General features: G+C 40.9%; 1 protein-coding gene across 1 annotated transcript in view; it reads left to right on the forward strand.

The window, feature by feature from the left end:
* fam135b (family with sequence similarity 135 member B) overlaps nt 1-9,017 on the forward strand; it is a 53,776-nt gene extending 44,759 nt beyond the window's left edge. The window contains exons 17-20 of the mRNA XM_039606064.1: nt 135-286; nt 446-556; nt 1,100-1,213; nt 4,248-9,017. Of these exons, the coding sequence (XP_039461998.1) occupies nt 135-286; nt 446-556; nt 1,100-1,213; nt 4,248-4,453 (583 nt within the window). The 3' untranslated portion in view covers nt 4,454-9,017. The remainder of the gene's footprint in view (nt 1-134; nt 287-445; nt 557-1,099; nt 1,214-4,247) is intronic.
* The last annotated feature ends 7,928 nt before the right edge of the window (nt 9,018-16,945 follow it).

Here is a 16,945-nt window from a genome sequence, read left to right on the forward strand (position 1 = left end):
GCTTCCAGAGGAATCTATCAAAGCTATCGGGCAGTGTCATAGGTCAGCAGCGTTGGAGGCATTTTTTTTTTTCCCAGCCGCCCACTCATGCTGCAAGTTCCTCTCTCTGAAAGTTGTTTGTCTTCGGCCAACAGCTTCATCGGCCACTCTCTGGGGAACATCATCATCCGCTCGGTGCTGACGAGGCCTCGCTTCCGCTGCTATTTGCCCAAACTGCACACTTTCCTCTCGTTGTCAGGGCCACACTTGGGAACGCTGTACAACAACAGCACATTGGTCAGCACAGGTGAGGCCACAGCTCGTCCTCTGGAAGAAGGCGCACCGCTGCCTGCGTGTTTGGCGCCTCTCAGCAGCATATTGTCTTTTGTCTAAGAATATCATCCATACTGCTCAGCTACTGTCATGCATGTGGAGTCCTGATATGGTGTGTGTGTGTTTTGCTTAGGTTTGTGGTTAATGCAGAAGCTGAAAAAATCTGGATCTTTGCTGCAGCTCACCTTCAGAGATCACGTTGATCCACGGAAAACGTTCCTCTATCTCCTGAGTCAGAAACCAGGTACGGCTTGAAAGCGGCTGAGATCCGAAACAGAGGCTGCGTATTGACGGCCCCACTTTACAGGCTGTTGCTTGAAAGGCAGGCTGTTCAAATATTCATGAAAATGTTGTCATCTTGTCTTTTTTTTGTCAAATTTTTGTACATGTCAGCTCGCTAACACTCAAACCCCTGCCAGCGAGCTGCAAGAGGCCTGTGAGAGGCCTCCCCACTGTGTGAGTGGAACAAAGCAGTCGTTTGTCACACAGGCTTGAAGAAGATAAGCCTGAAAACGCTTTTTTTCCCCCCTCTCTACAGCTGTGGCAGGCTGACAAAATGATCCAAACCCTGTCATTGGAAACCCACCAGTGCACTCTCTTAAAAGCACACAGAGAGGAGACTAGAGAGAGAGAGAAAAAAAAAACAGCTTTATCGTATCAAGGCCTGTCATTGTACTTTGTGATTGTACTTTGCATTTTACAACCAATTCAATCCTTTACCCTGTCTTGCCCTCCTTCTCTCTACTCTGTGCTGTCTCCTTTACTTGCATCTTTCATGTCCTTGTAGGGCTCCAGTTCTTCAAGAACGTCGTGCTAGTGGCGTCTCCGCAGGACCGCTACGTTCCTTTTCACTCTGCCAGAATAGAGATGTGCAAAACTGCTCTCAAAGATAGAACCACAGGTGAGGAATGCATCTGTCACTACTTTAGCTCATATTTGTATTTCAATAGTTTCTGTCTGGATATCTGGGCACCTGGGGGCCTTGTCGTCCACATTATTTTAGCACACATGTTTATTCTTAGAATGACATTTTACATTATTCACAAAAGGAGCGTGCCTCACATAACAGCAGGTAAGACTGTGTCGCTTCTCTCCTCTAACACTGCAGGTTAATAGGGCAGAACAGTGTCATAAAAACAGCAATTACATTTTCTGATCGCCTCGGGTCAGAGTTTGAGTTGGAGTTAGAGTTGGTGGTGTCATCGATGACTTAAACGCCAGAAGGTTAATTAGTCACACTTTTTCTCATTTCATGCCATCCCTGCTGAGTGAAAACAGATATTTGAATGCTTTACTTTTGTTTTACGTATGTCTGGGTCTAGAACACCCACATGCAAAACCATTTAACCCTCTAAGGCAGAGGTCTTGAATGCCAGGCCTCGAGGGCCGGTGTCCTGCAGGTTTTAGATATCACCCTGGATCAACACACCTGAATCACATGATTACTTCATTATCAGCCTCAGGAGAACTTCATGACATGTTGAGGAGGTCATTTAGCCATTTAAATCAGCTGTGTTGGATCAAGGACACATCTAAAACCTGCAGGACACCGGCCCTGTACAGCAACCTTATACCGTACATTGAGGGTTGGGGTTATCAGTGATTATAGACCTCAGAAGACCTGTAACTGTGCCAGTGTAGGCCAGATACGATTCATTGATGCATCATCTTCTAGTTTTATATGTTTCTTAGTTATCCAGGTCAGGGTAGACTGGACCGTTTATCCAAGAGGCTTCTTCAGGTTTAAAATCCAAAAGGTGGAGAGTTCAAGGTGGTCTTGAGGGTCGTTGATTCACTATTGATCATGCGTGTCATCACTAGTGATGGGTATCGTTTAGGTTTTTTCCGATACCAGTACCAAACCGGTACTTTTGAAACGGTGCCGGTGCTTAAACGGTGCTCGAACCGGTGCTTAAAGAATGGAAAACACAAACTTTGTCCAAAAACCTCTCATGTTCAGCTGTTTTTTTTGTAAAAAGATAACAATGTTAGCCTTTTCTGCAGCTATAGGGCATATATGGTCTCACTCTTGGCTGGAAGCAGTGCTTAAACAATGGAAAAAACACAAACTTTGTCCAAAAACCTCTCATGTTTAGCTGTTTTCCACTTTTTCTTTGGTCATTTTAGCCTTTTTGGCCAGGGTGAAGGGAGTATCTGCCATCAAACAAGAAGACAGCCGCATGTAACTACGACGGTGTTTGCTAGTTCACCTTACATGCATTAATGTAATAATGTGGTTAGCCTACTCAACGTTAATTACACACGAACAACATGAAGCTACTCACGCAGAGGAGAACGGCTGCTGCTGCCATCATCATCCGTCATCATTTCTGCTACGCTGACAGGGCTAGGGGCCAGGACTCTCCTCGTTGGGTTTTTGGGGGATGTTGCTAACTCCGGGTCCGATAACAGGCACCACACCCGCAGTAGATGTGCACGGTGTGAGGTCTCGCAGCCCAGCTATCAAATACGGCACATTTCTCGGCTTTTAACAAAATGCTATACGTTGCCAGGTGTTTCATCAGGTTCGAGGTGTTACCTCCTTTGACAGTATCACAGTATCAGCTTAAAGCACTTGTTGCAGGCTCCTGAGTTTGCAACTTTTGCTGTGAAGTACAGCCAGACTTTGACCGCTTCGCCTTGAGCATTTTTAATCTGTAGCTCTGCTCTAAAAGAACGTACGTACCTGGGCCCGCCTACTACGCTTGCAAAGGTAAAATGATTGGCTAGAATCCAAAGTGTATGACATCTCAGGGAAAAAAAGCACCGAAATAAAGCACCGAAATGTGTGCTGCTTTTCGGTCTGGTTACTACCGTTTATGTCAGAATCGGTACCCATCCCTATTCATCACATGAACTAAGGAGTGAAAACAGGCGTGGGTCATTAACATCACCAGGAGTTAAGGGTTAAATCACTGAGACCTTGAGGTCAAAAGAGGCAAAGTGTGAATAGGGGGCAAAATGCCTGGAAAGAGATCTCAAGACTGCTTGGTAGGTGGCTGATAGCTGGTGCTGTAAGCCACGAGCTCTGTTCAGCCCCCACTGGGAGTTAAATACCTGGGACTCTGCACCTTTTGTTTTTAGAAATCAAGAAACCTTGAATGAGAAGTGAAATGTCCTTACAAGCTAAAAGAAGTCAGTGCTTTCTTCTAGTTTGTATGAAAACTGTTTAGCATGTGGCTAAATATGAATGCATTGCCTGGTGACATCTTTAACAAATTCATTTGCTTTCATTTATAAACCTCTGGACTAACAGCTCAGATTTAGCAACTTCTTCTAAATTTCTGCCCATATGGAAAACTTAAGTAAGTCACACATATCTGTGCAGACACTCGGAACTGATCCTGTCACCCATGTTCCACACACGACATGGTTGGGCGGATTGGCATGACATTTTCAGTTTTACAGGAGATTGGGCTCTAGGGTGTTGTATGGCAACCACCCAAGACTCTAGGAAGTCATTGCACTGGGGCAAAAACAGTCTGGCTCACCAGCACCTGTACATGTCTCATGTGACTTTGGGCAAAAGCCCCTGTAAGGGTAAACACTCTGCAGTGGCAAAGCTTTGCACTCATCAGAGATTTCAAAATAGTGGGACGGAAGTACGTTGAAGTAAGTATGCACATCAGAAAAATTGAGAAGAATTATTGTTATTATGGGGCGTATGTTTCATGTTTCATATTAAGGTCGTTTAGATGGTGGTGATGTTCTGCACTGCGTTATATTTAGAAGTTTTCCTAATTTTATATCCACTCTATCAACATGAGGTGAAAAAGTAAGTTTCTCCATAGAATATCTGGCATTTGTTGACCAAACAAAAACAGCTGATGAATCACTAATGACTCTAGCAGTTTTAACACTTGAATATGGATAACACATCATGCACGTAGGAGGACTCGCCATAACTTTCCTTTTTTTTCCCCCTCGCACTGAAGGGCCCGTGTACACCGAGATGATCAACAACCTCCTGCAGCCACTCGTAGAAGCTAAAGAGTGCCGTCTGATCCGCCAGAATGTGTTCCACGCTCTACCCAACACAGCCAACACGCTGATCGGCCGTGCCGCCCACATCGCCGTCTTGGACTCTGAGCTATTCCTAGAGAAGTTCTTCTTAGTGGCAGGACTCAACTACTTCAAGTAAAGGTGCTCCTAATGCAGGCTTACTGGACCGATCTGAATGGTGGATAAAGGAGTCTAAAGGAGGGGGATGAGGTCGTTTTACCCTGTACAATAGATGTAATGTATATATTTCCTGGTATCCAAGAGGCCAGATTTGTATATCCCATTTGTTAGGATTGTTAGCAGCTGTTAATAAAGGATCGGTATATTGTGACTGTTTAAACCGCTAACTCAGAAGTCTGAGTTTGATGTGTAGCCAGTCAAAGCAAAACATCTGACATCGACGACAGGATTGATTGTAGATGTTTTGTCGGCCTTATGAATAACCTCTCAGCCAGAACACTAACAGATGCTAATTGTGGTTTAAAGCATTTACTTACTTTCCCTTTAGAGTTGGTTTAGAGCCTTTGCTATCGCTGGTTGATTGAATTCTTCTTTAAGGGTTACACTAATGATAGTCTTACACTATCCTTACAAGGCAATAGATGCATAGCATTTATGTCCTTGATTGTACATGAAGTATTTTGTTGTACGAAACATAGATGTTCATTTATACAGAAATGACTATATTGTTTAAAATTATTTATTTTTTACCTGCTTATGTTATCTACAGTGTAAGTAGTCCATCTACATTTAAGTCTCTGTGTGCTATTATCATCAAATGTGTCAAATGAAAAGTAAAAAGTGTGTTGTCTGTATGTTTATCTGTACATCTCGAAAAATCTTGCTGTCCATGACTAGCTAAGTGTTAGGCTACAACAAACATTTGCATTGAAGTGTGCAGTAAAGTATATTTGATAAGAAATGGTCCTACCTGCTGTGATAGCATTTACTTTGTAATTGTGTTTTTGTACTGACAGATTAACAAGATTCAGGGTCGGACCATTTGCTAAGCCCCACCTCCCCTTAGTTACCATCGTGCCACCCATCGAGCTTTTCAGCCTATCAAGGCCCTTATGCAATTTAGAATGACACCCCTCCAATCTGCAGTAATGTTTACATTACTAAAACGTGATGTCAGACCTAAGTAGACAAAAGCAGACCTGTCACTGCTCCTGGATTTTTCAGCGTTAGCTAGCTAGCCAATCAACCTAATCTCAGCTACTTGACTGTCATACCTCTGTTTGACTTTGTTGCCTACAATTTTTCCTTTTTAAAGCTGAATTTAGACATAACATAGCTTTATTTGTATGATTTTTACACGTTTTGGGGTATGTTGGTTGGGGATGCCAACATCCCAAAATGTGTTAAACAGCACACAAAGGAAAAAGTAGTACAAGTTGTGATTAGACGTTTTTATACTGATTCTGTAGACATTTGACCACCAACCATTCATCAGCCATTTTGGACATGTGACAAATATGGTGACAAGATCAGTTGAAAACACAAAAGCTTAGCGACTTGTCTCTGACAGTCTGACCATTACTTTGAAGGTGAGCTTTCTCCCTTTCTGGTTTGTTTTAAATCCGGTTGGCTAATAGTGCCAATAAAAGTGTTTGCTGACAAATCTGAAGAACTACAGGGAACATTTGCTGCCAACCAGTCAAGGCATACATATTTTTCCTTAGAAACAGGTGGTTGTATCATGTCCAATATGGCAGACAAATTTTAAGCAATGTGTGCATGACATTATATAAAAAGACCTCCTGTGAATTTGGGATTTTTGGAGCAAGAAATGCATATGTAGATTCATCCATAGACTGCTTTATATAGAGAACAACTAGTCAATTCTAACATGTATTTGAAACAATATTAAATTTCCACTCAAAGAAGAATTGTTTTTGGACTTCTTAGATGGTGTGTTTGATATAAATAACTGCACAGCAAGCCATAGTATTGGTCAAAAAATGCTAAAAAATGAAAAAAGAAACCAGCTCCAAATAAGAGATACTGTACGTGACTTTGAACACGCATTCCTTCTAATGACCAGAAGGGGGCGACTCCTCTTGTATCAAAAAGAACTATAGTCTATGGAAAAATTGCCCTTGGCTCTTCTGATCTCTTTTACAGCGCATGTTTTATAAATTATGGTCCTTAGTAGGTTAAAAAAAGAAAATATTGTCTTAGGCCGGGGCTCCTGTGTGGTTGGCAAGTGGCTGCTGCATGTGTATGCAGAGCATTTTTGGTTTCCCTGTCAGTTTCCCCTCTCACATCCGATTTCAAAACATCAAATTTCATCCGAAAGCTAACATCATATCTATCTAAAGTCAATCTACAACTGATTTTTCTTATATGTTACAACCTATAACACAAATTATTTATCTAATTTGGCACTGACATCTTCTTTGGATGTGGAAGTGGATAGGTTACAATGATATAAGCTGTAAATGGATACAACTGCAGCTGATGGTAGCACCCAACATTATTATACCCTCCCATACTTTTGTGCCTGCTTTTGGTTTTGGAACAAGCCACGGGCAGCGTTCTGTTGTTTCACTGGTTTGAACCCCAGCTGGGAATTTTCTGTGTTGAGCTTTCATGTTCTTCCTGTCATTGAGCAGGTTTTCCTCTGGGTGCTCTGGCTTCCTCCACAGTCCAAGGAGTCTAAATTGGCCATGCATGTGATGTATAGATACAATATTTAAACTGCATCGAGCAAAGCACTCTATGAATGTATGTTTAAGTGTGGCTTGGAGTCCAAAGCACTTTGATTCATCAACAAAACTAGAAAAGCACTGTATAAATGCCCACGAACTTAAACATGCAGAAATCCATAGCTTGACAGGCTTCTTGCGCCTAAATGAGTCGCTACGATGGAGCGATAGCTAACCGGGGGAGAGGTTTAGCAAAAAATTTTTCCATTGACGTGATGGATAATTAACAATCTAACAATGCTGAAACAATTTTATAGAATTACTGCTATAAAATATAAAATTATATACAACTACTAGTAGTTGTAGCCTCTAGTTAATCAGTTATTTGATAATGTGTCTTGAATCTTGAATGGCAGGTGGTAAACAGGCTTGCTGATATAATCAACGGCAGATTTGATGTGCATATACGTGATAAAGATTTGCCATTCATGACTGTACGATACAACAGACTATTGTAGTCTAATGAGGATCTATTTTCTAATTAGCCATGTAAAGCTGTAGATTAAAATCCTTTGAAATGCATTGCTTTTTAAAAAAAATTGGTGTAAATCAGGGTGTCATTGCTTTTGTTATCCTGGATGATTCTGTGTAATACTGACACACTGCCAAGATTCTCCCCCACACACTGTCTACGCAATGTGATGCATGATGATAGCAGAGAACCGCTGTGCAAGCAGTCGAATGTTCTCTTGAACATGTAACATGCCGTGTTGTGAGCATCTCATCAACTTTTCCCACATTCTTGGCTGTCAGACGCAAAGTGTTGTTTTCCAGCATCCTGGCGAGGATTGTTTCCTCACCGCCGTGCTGTTCATCAGACAGTGTTTACATATTCTGATATTAGAGAACTGTCGCACACATCTCATTTCCAGCTGTTGTTATGCGTCTGCTGCATATGTAGTTATGTACAGACAGAGAGATATATTTTAACCTTTGCACTGGTTCGAAGTGCACTTTATTGAAAACCTTGGATCAACCTCCACTAGCTTTACAAACTACAAACGGCTATTTATTTTTTTCTTTTTTAGATCTGAAGGTCACATCCTGTTCTCATTGTAAAAACTAACCTCACCTGTCTTGGCTCTTCAAGCATTGTTCTTTGTTCAAAGCATGCTGTATCAAAGAACGACCGGTGACACGGCAAAATGCTTTTTTTCACCGTGTGGAAGCTGCTGCTCTGTCACTGTGATCGACTCTAACCAAATGGGTTCCTTAAGGACGCAACGATGGTCCTCAAAAAGCCGCTAAGCACAGCTGCGCGAGCAGTCTGCTGGAGCTGCCGTGTATCATGCACCATAAACACACACACTGTATATGGCTGAGGCTTAAGCTTGTTTGCTTTTCCTTTGTGTGTGTTTACTCAAAGGAGTCGGCAGGAATCAATGGAGGGAAAAAGTGATGGAGAGGTATTGAGATTGACCCCTTCAAGGGCAAACAGAGATATGAAATTGCTTCATGAGATGGATGGCTGTCCTGCAAAAGGTTTCATTTGAAGGTTTCATCAGAAAGAATTGTATTTACATCACTCTTAGCTCTCTTTTTTACCAAATATTTCTTGGCTGTTAACTGTACATTTATGTTGTTGAGTAAATTCTATAAACCCAACACTTGACTGACTTGAACCATTTTGTATTTGACTTTTTAGAGAGCCTTGTTTATGTGTAGCACATGGAGGTGTGTATGGAAACTGTGTTATATGTCTGTCCCTATTATTTTGGACCCTCCATTTGTTTGATCTGATCATAAAAATGTTTCATGTCCCTCAAAGAATCATTCATTTATTTCATTCTGCATTTCTTTTGCTGAATGTACAACATGTAAAGTATAAAACAAATATTACTTTATCTGTGCCAATACTACTATAATATTTTTCTATGTTGCTGACTGTACTGTACGCATTCCTTAGTAGCTTGTGTTCAGTGTAAAAATAGAAATATAATTATATGCAGTATATAGCATAACATTATTATAACATATATGAAAAAATAAATGACAAATGTTCTTTTGCATAATTATTTTGTTTGTGAGCCTCAGTTTTATACTGATGTTAACTCTCTAAGTTTGAAGTTACCATTGGTTATGATCCCAACCTGAACCCAAAAACAAAGAAAAGAATCTTTCTACCTGATAAACACTAAAAATTGACATTTTCCTTTCTTAAAAGTACAGAGTTAGCATAGGGTTAGGATTATCATTCATAATGCCTTAGATCTCAGAGGATTAGCCACTTAACATTGACAAGGTTATCAGTGACTCACTTAAGCCTTGATTATACTATGTTACAAACAGCTAGACATGGAGCACATGTGCAAGAGTCGTTGCGGTCACAAAAACTTGGCATTCACGTGGACCATTGTGTTCACTGTCTGATAATGAAACTCATGTCACTCATACCCAATTTGATCCTAGCATACTTGTGGACACAGAAAGTACATTCAAGGCCTTAGGATTAGGGATACGGTTGTGTTGCATATTGGCCACATGCTAAACAAGCCTAGTTTTGGCAGCCTGGTTCATGTTAAGAGGTCATACATGTCACATATTCTGGTAGCATGAGGTAAAGGCAAGGTTTTAGCTCGGTGAGGTCATTACTGTTAACTCTAACACTGTGCCATCAGCATATATTTTTCCCCTTAAAAGTACTTTTAATTAGGGGAGACAAAGAAAGTAATCATTCTGACTGATATGCATCAAAAGATGACTGCCCCTCTCTCAGGTTCTGCTGGAGGTTTCTGCCTGTTAAAAGGGAGTTTTTCCTTCCCACTGTCGCCAAGTGCTTGCTCATAGGGGATCATTATTGGGGGTTTCTCTCTATTATTGTGAGGTGTTGACCTTACAATAGAAAGCACTTTGAGGTGATTGTTTTGATTTGGGGCTATACATATTAAACTGAATTGAACTGAATCAAAAACCTGGTACAGTTTAAAAAGAAGGAATCCAAGTCTAAATACAGTAAAGAGACTAGAATAGAGGCAAACAACAGGTGACACTCACAAACAGAAAGACATTCACAGGAAAAGTCTGTTCATGTATGAAACAAGTTTTTCGGGACAGCTTAAACCTAGATGAACTCGTAGAAGAGAGATGGGATGAGTATGGAGAAGGGAAATGAAAAGCTCATGATCCAAAGCATCATTCAAACATTGTGAAAGCATAATTACTGCATTGTCATTGATGGCTGCCACTGGACCCGGGTCACTGGTATTTACTGATGATACGAATCTTTGTCATGTTCATTCAACCATCCTGTGGACCGTTTTGCTCTGTGAAATGAAGCATGTTCATGTTTGAAGTTACCTTGAGAAGGTGCAAAATTGTAGCCATAAAGGGCCACAAAGCATTCAAACAGTGATTGATTGGTGCAGGCAACACAACACACCTCACACCTTGACATCGAGCGTGAACTGTTGACGTGCTGCAAGTTTGGTCTGTTCATTCATGCTGTTGTGAGCCAACTTGTGAGCACACTATGTGCAGCCTCAGCAGAATGCATTCTGAGAGTTCTAAAGAGGCGTTATCTTAGTTACTGTAGTCTCTGCTCCATCAATTCTGGCAGTCCTTCTCAGGGTGAAATGACTCGTGAAAAGCTTAAAATGTGTTGACATGACACGGGAAATGTCCTGAAAAGTGTTGGTTAATAATACGGAAACAATTGCTGGCTATTAATGCAAAGATGTAAAACTGCAGCGGAATCAATCTTCCTTTCTCATGGAGAAGACTGAAAAATGCTACTTTTTTGGCAACTTTGTATATATTAAAAAATGAGATTTGTTGTTTACACCTGTGAAAGAGGCTAGGAATTATCTAGACATATGATTTGTGTCACAATATGGAATTTGTCAAAATTAAAGTTTAATCAGTTTTCTTTTACATCAGGATGTATTTGGTTTCATTACATGCCAATAGCTATCCAATTCAGGCTCCAGCCTTGTGAGACAGGTTGTTGTGAGTTAAACTGTACTCCAAATTAATTACTGTGCTTGTCTAATAAAGGGTAATCATTTTTCTGGATGGGCTGAAGGATTTATGTGGACCAAACTGTACCTCAACAAACTATAGAAGACATAATTTTCAAATAAATACAAGCATGTCCATCCATCCATCCTAAGCAGAGAAGCCCAGACCTCCCTCTACCCGGCCACCTCCTCCAGCCTTTCCGGGTGAACACCAAGGCGTTTCCAGGCCCATTGAGAGATATAATCTCTCCAGTGTGTCCTGGGTCTGCCCTGGGGCAACCTCTCGGTGTGACATGCCCGCAACTACTCACCCAGGAGGTGCCCAGAAGGCATCCTTGTCAGATGCCTGAACCACGTCAACTGGATCCTTTTGATGTGGAGGAGCAGCAGCTCTACTATGAGCAGACGGCTGAACTGCTCACCCTATCTCTAAGGGAGAGGCCAGCCACACGTCGGAGAAAGCTAATTTCCGACGCTTGTATCCGCGATCTTATTCTTTCGGTCACTACACAAAACCTGTGACCATAGGTGAGGGTAGGGACGTAGACCGACCGATAAATTGAGAGCTTCACTTTTATGCTCAACTCTCTCTTTTCAAATAATGTTCAATCATAATTTCCTTGGGGATTAGTGAAGTATTAACCTTCTGAGGTGTAAGTAGGGATTGTAATCGAAAAATGACTCTTGCAGCAAACTGTAGTTCAATTCCTTGGAATTGTTAGCTTGCCTATCAGTTCCATTTATCAGTCTACTACTGCTATAATCCACTGATTTGAATTTGGTGCTGAACAAGGAAAATAGTGTCCCAGCCTACGGGGTGGATATGGACATTACTTTTATTTTTATTGCACAAAAGGACGAGAGTGAGATGGTAAAGTGCAAACTGCATCCAGGACAGCTGGAGTTTGCTGCTAACAGAACTTCTACTCTTTGCTAGCACCTATGCAGACGGCAAGCTAACGCTAAGCTAGCCAAGAACCCGCATGATGTTAAAGCAGTGCTGAGCAGTCAGGCTTACAACCTCCACTTCTACCTGTCCATGTTTCTAAAGTAGAATCACTGTGATGATCGCTTCAACACATCTTTGGCTCTTTTAACTTTTACTTTGTGTTGTTGACTTGTGTTTATACCTAAAAACTAAACAAAAGATCCTGTCTCAGTCTCCTTATTAAAATGGCGAACTGTGTTGGTGTGTGATAAGGTGTTTCAGGTCATTTTGCAGAGTAATGAGAAAGTAATGTAACAAGTAGTGTAAGCCAGCGGTCCCGTTTAATGTCAGACAATATTTTCACAGACCGGCCTTTAAGGTGTTGCGGATAAATACAACTAAATAAAATGTTACGACCGAGACAAAAACTGTGGTATTTTGTAAATATAATAATTAAAGCGAATTCACTTTGTAATTGTGTAACTTTATTACCAGCGTCCTCCTGAAATGTGCCAACAACATTGAGAGTAACATCCTCCTCTCTGCTCCTTAATGCTCTCTGGTCGCTATGGTAACGCATAAATATTTCTTTCAAAATAAGACACACAACTACAAAGACTCAGGGAAACCGAATTACCGATAGAAACCCTGAAAACAATAAATTTCGCAACTGAGCGTCACCTCTTGTGGCCCGGCACCAAACAACTCATGGACCGGTGCCCGGGGGTTGGGGACCGCTGGTGTAACCCATGACTTTCTTTGGTGACTAATTATGTAATGTAATGCATTGCTTTTAAGAAAAGCAACAAGTAACATGAAGAATGTTAAAAACGTGAATAGTTTTTTGTTATATGTTACTTTCTTTATCCCTTAAACGTTGAAAATAAACATTTACATAATCGTTTAGCATAATTTTTAGGCTCACCAATGAGGATCACTTTGACTTGGATGGTTATTAAAACATCCTTTCCTTGGGATTCTTATTTCCCCATATGGACCTTAATGAAAGTGGTTTAGAAACCCCAGATTTAATGCATCACTTTATTTTTTTGCAAGGTAACTGTTTACCTTGTAGTTTGTGCATTTTTACATAAACTACAATCTAGTGCAAAAAATGCGCACTCTACCTGGTCTGACCTCACATGTCAACCTATCAGTGTCCCTTAGCGGTGCTTGTGCCGCGCGCAGATATGTGGCTGTTTCCTGCCTCCCTGAGCCACTGGGCCCACAGAGGCAGATTTGTCACGGCCTTTAAATTCTGTCTGTGTATATTCTATTAACGAGCCCTGTTGTGGGACTACAATGACTTGCCATTTGTATTGTCCAACGGTGACACGCGCAGTAAACGAATCATAGCAGCAATCCCCTACTGACGCCCCATTTCAACTACATCAATTTACGACTTCCAGGTTTGGGATACCCTGGAGCTATAAATCCAGGCCCACAACAATCCATACTCAATTTGATTTCAGGGTGTTCTTTCTCATTCCGCCCCCCATTTGTCATTGCGTGTTGAACTCATGATCCAACTGAGGCTAGTTGGAGTCCCACTACTTGCCTTTCTCCCTTCTTTCTTCACTCCCTGAAATCAATAGAGCTCGTTTTTCCTCCCCCAACCCTAAAGACATCACTGTCACTGGAAAAATGATGAGGGAGTTGCGCTCACACATAGTAATGCATTTCATTTTCATCAAGTTAACAGTAATTCGTCGGTCACATTCACTTATCATCAAATGCAGTGAAATCGTAGCAAATAAAAGGCATGTTTCTTGTTTACAGCTCCACTCTCGCACAAACACATCCCCTCGGAGACCCATCTCATTCTGCATGTGTCGCTCCGCCCCGGCCATAAAGCGGAGGAGGAATGATTTTGTCATTAAATCCATCACTCAGAGTTGATTGAAGCAGTGTTCATTCCATTGTTTGCCTTGTGAAGGAGGGAAACCATTAGTCCCAGAGTGATACTTTGGGCAGGCGTCGTCAATAAGCAAGCCGCCAGTGGGAGTAATTATTGCTGCATGAAACTGTCGGTGCTGGAAGGTAATAAGATCTCACATGGTCTCATTATCTCCAGTGACACTGATTAGCAGGATTTCACACCTAAATATTGGGGAGATAAAGCAGCACAAATGTGACGGAACTGGACTTCCAGAGCTGTTCTGAACGACGTCTCGCTGTCTGTTGTTTGGAAGTGCACACGGTTCTGAAGCCTAACCGTTACGGATGTTTGCTGCAGAATTTGTTTGGAAAATGATGTATTTGAAAGAAAGATCCAACTGAGAACAATACCCCACTCTACATGCCTTTAAAAACAAGTGTAGTGTACCATTATGTGCAGACAGGATGCATGAAAACATCAACAAAAAAGGACTTCCTCAGGCTGTAGCTCAGGCGGTAGAGCAGGTCATCTACTGATAAGAAAGTTGATGGTTCGATTCCTGGCTTCCCCCTAGTCTGCATGCCAAATATCCTTGGGCAAGATACTAACCCCAAGCTGCTCTCCGATGCATCCATCGTAGTAATGAATGTGTGTGTGTGTGTGAATGTTAGTTAGGAAGCACTTGGTAACAGCTTAGGAAAAAGTGCTTGTGCGAATGGGTGTGATTGGGTGAATGCACAAGTTGTGTAAACCGCTTTGAGCGCTCAAGATAGCGTACACAAGCGCTATATAAGAACCAGTCCATTTACCATTTATTTAACGGGGAGTAATAACCATATATTTAACACTTTAAAATTGCGTAGCGAACAGTTCAGAAAGAATGCAAGTCGCGGCACGATGTATTTCTGTTTAAATAACTACTCAAACCAACCGGCAGCCTGTGTCACTAAAAATTGAAGCTACAGCTTAAAGTACTCTAGTACTAAACTGTAGTTCCTTGAAGATCTACTTGAGCCTGGTTCTAGAAGCAAATCAGTTCCCACAGACACTAGTGTCCACAGACATAACCATGTTTACAGTGTGGTAGAAGAAAGAGATACAGTTTTCTCTTTTATAGTCAATTCACAAATTCCTGTTAAATTTATTGAAAATTAAGGATTTATTAATCTCTGTTTAGGTGATCTTTGCTAGCCAACCAGAATTCCACCCAGCTATAATTAACTGATGAATTGCCTGCAACATAATCCAAATATAGTTATTCATTTTACATTTGCATGCTATCAAATGAAGAAATTCACAATTTGTCTTAGATGCACCCAACCAGTCTCCTTGACTTTTAATCCTCAGATGTTTAACTAGTCATCTGTGACGACTGCTAAATCTAACCTTAAGCAGTCCAAATATGTCTTTTTTTTCTAATTGTTCTCCCGTGTTTTGGTGATCGGGAAATAAAGAATACAATCATTCATTTCCTTCCATATATATTAGGATTAGGCTTAGGGGACCACCTGTGATGACTCGTTGCCCTGAGGTGGCTCTGTAGATAATACAGGTAAATGTTAGCATGGTCTAAAAATTAAGCTGGCCTTTAAGGGCCAGACTAAGTGCAGTTCCTCACAGTGCCTCTAATCTTCCAATGACACTCAGTCACTGTGGATTTCTTAAAATAATCTACTTCACAGTATTACAAAAAGCCTGTTTACACTGGTTTAATTGTTTTTATAACTTATACTGGTGTTATACTGGTAAGTTGCATGACTGCTGTGATTGACAGGTGTGTCGATACAAACCTGTCAGAAGTAGCCTGTGTGTATCTGGTTTCATCCTAGCAGATAAACCAACTGGACCTCTTAACTGTGTTTTTACTGCTGTAATTATCTTACTTGCTGTGTGCTCTAGCTCATCAAAGAAGACTGTGTTTTAAATGTTTCTGAATGAGTTTTGTGTTTGGTCTACTTCCTTGGGACTAATTAACAGGATTAGTTTTTAACTTTGTTCAAAAAAAAAAAAAAGTTTGCTAGCATGAGCTGAAAACTTGGGTTCCACTTCGTTGTCCCTTCTGTTCCCAAAACATCCAAGATGTTGTCGTCATGCTAACAACAAATGCAGAATTTAGAAGCACCTTTCATATTTGCTTAAGGCCAGCACAGCTAGCTGCTTCATTTATACGTGTAAGTTTCTATTTCTGAATTTAACTACACATCAAATATTTGTCTTAGGTACCAGGTGGAAACAACTACCATCAAAGGAGTACGTCATCTCATGAATCCTTAATGGCTAAACCAATCAAACAGTCTGACACTCTCATGGATTGGCTGTGGAATAATCTGTTCATGTCACTAGGACTGTTCTCAGCTAAAATTAACAGTTTGCACTTTTTTCATCCTCATTGAAGGCTGACAGATTTTGGGTGTAAGCTGCAGAAGTTGAGATGTCAGTCTCCCTAAAATGATCATTTCATCTGTCACTAATGACAGCATGTTTACACCACAGTCTGCTGGCAATCTTTCAAAAATGTTATACTGAGAAATAAAATCAAACATTTTTTTTCAGGGTTTGTAATTGTTCGATGGAGTTATATAAATTCAAAATTGTTTATACTACTATGCTACTATAATACTAATCACCATGACAGTATCTACTCTGTCTCCTGGAGTGAAATGCCAATGAATCATGAAAAGATGGTGACATCTCCTATGCAAGAGATACATAATTAGAACATATGTTTGGTCTGAAACACCATTTAAGTGTGTGATATGTGTCTAAGTAGCATCCACAAGAGCGCCAGGTATTGCGTTTCAACATTGCATTGCAGCAGTTGAATATTAATGTAGCTGTTGAAAGTATAAGGGCATAAACACCTCTGGCTGTCTTCTGTCATGGTGCGTTTGTCCAGCAGGTGATGCTACTGCACCTGTAACTGCAGCCTGTTATTAAAAGAACCGTCAATGAAAACATTTTGTCAGTAATATGGGGAAAAAACTTCTACACAGTGCCCTTTAAATCATTGCATTATGTTTATGTAGCTCCTGTTTGTGTAGTTTTAAGGTTATGTAGACCCATAGGTCAGATGCATCTATAATGAGGAGAGAAGGGAGAGAGATGTTGTACTGTGCAGAGCTACAGGCAATGATATTGATCCAGAGACATTTAACTG

The sequence above is a fragment of the Oreochromis aureus genome, linkage group 22, assembly GCF_013358895.1.
Source record: "Oreochromis aureus strain Israel breed Guangdong linkage group 22, ZZ_aureus, whole genome shotgun sequence".
Taxonomy (NCBI): domain Eukaryota; kingdom Metazoa; phylum Chordata; class Actinopteri; order Cichliformes; family Cichlidae; genus Oreochromis; species Oreochromis aureus.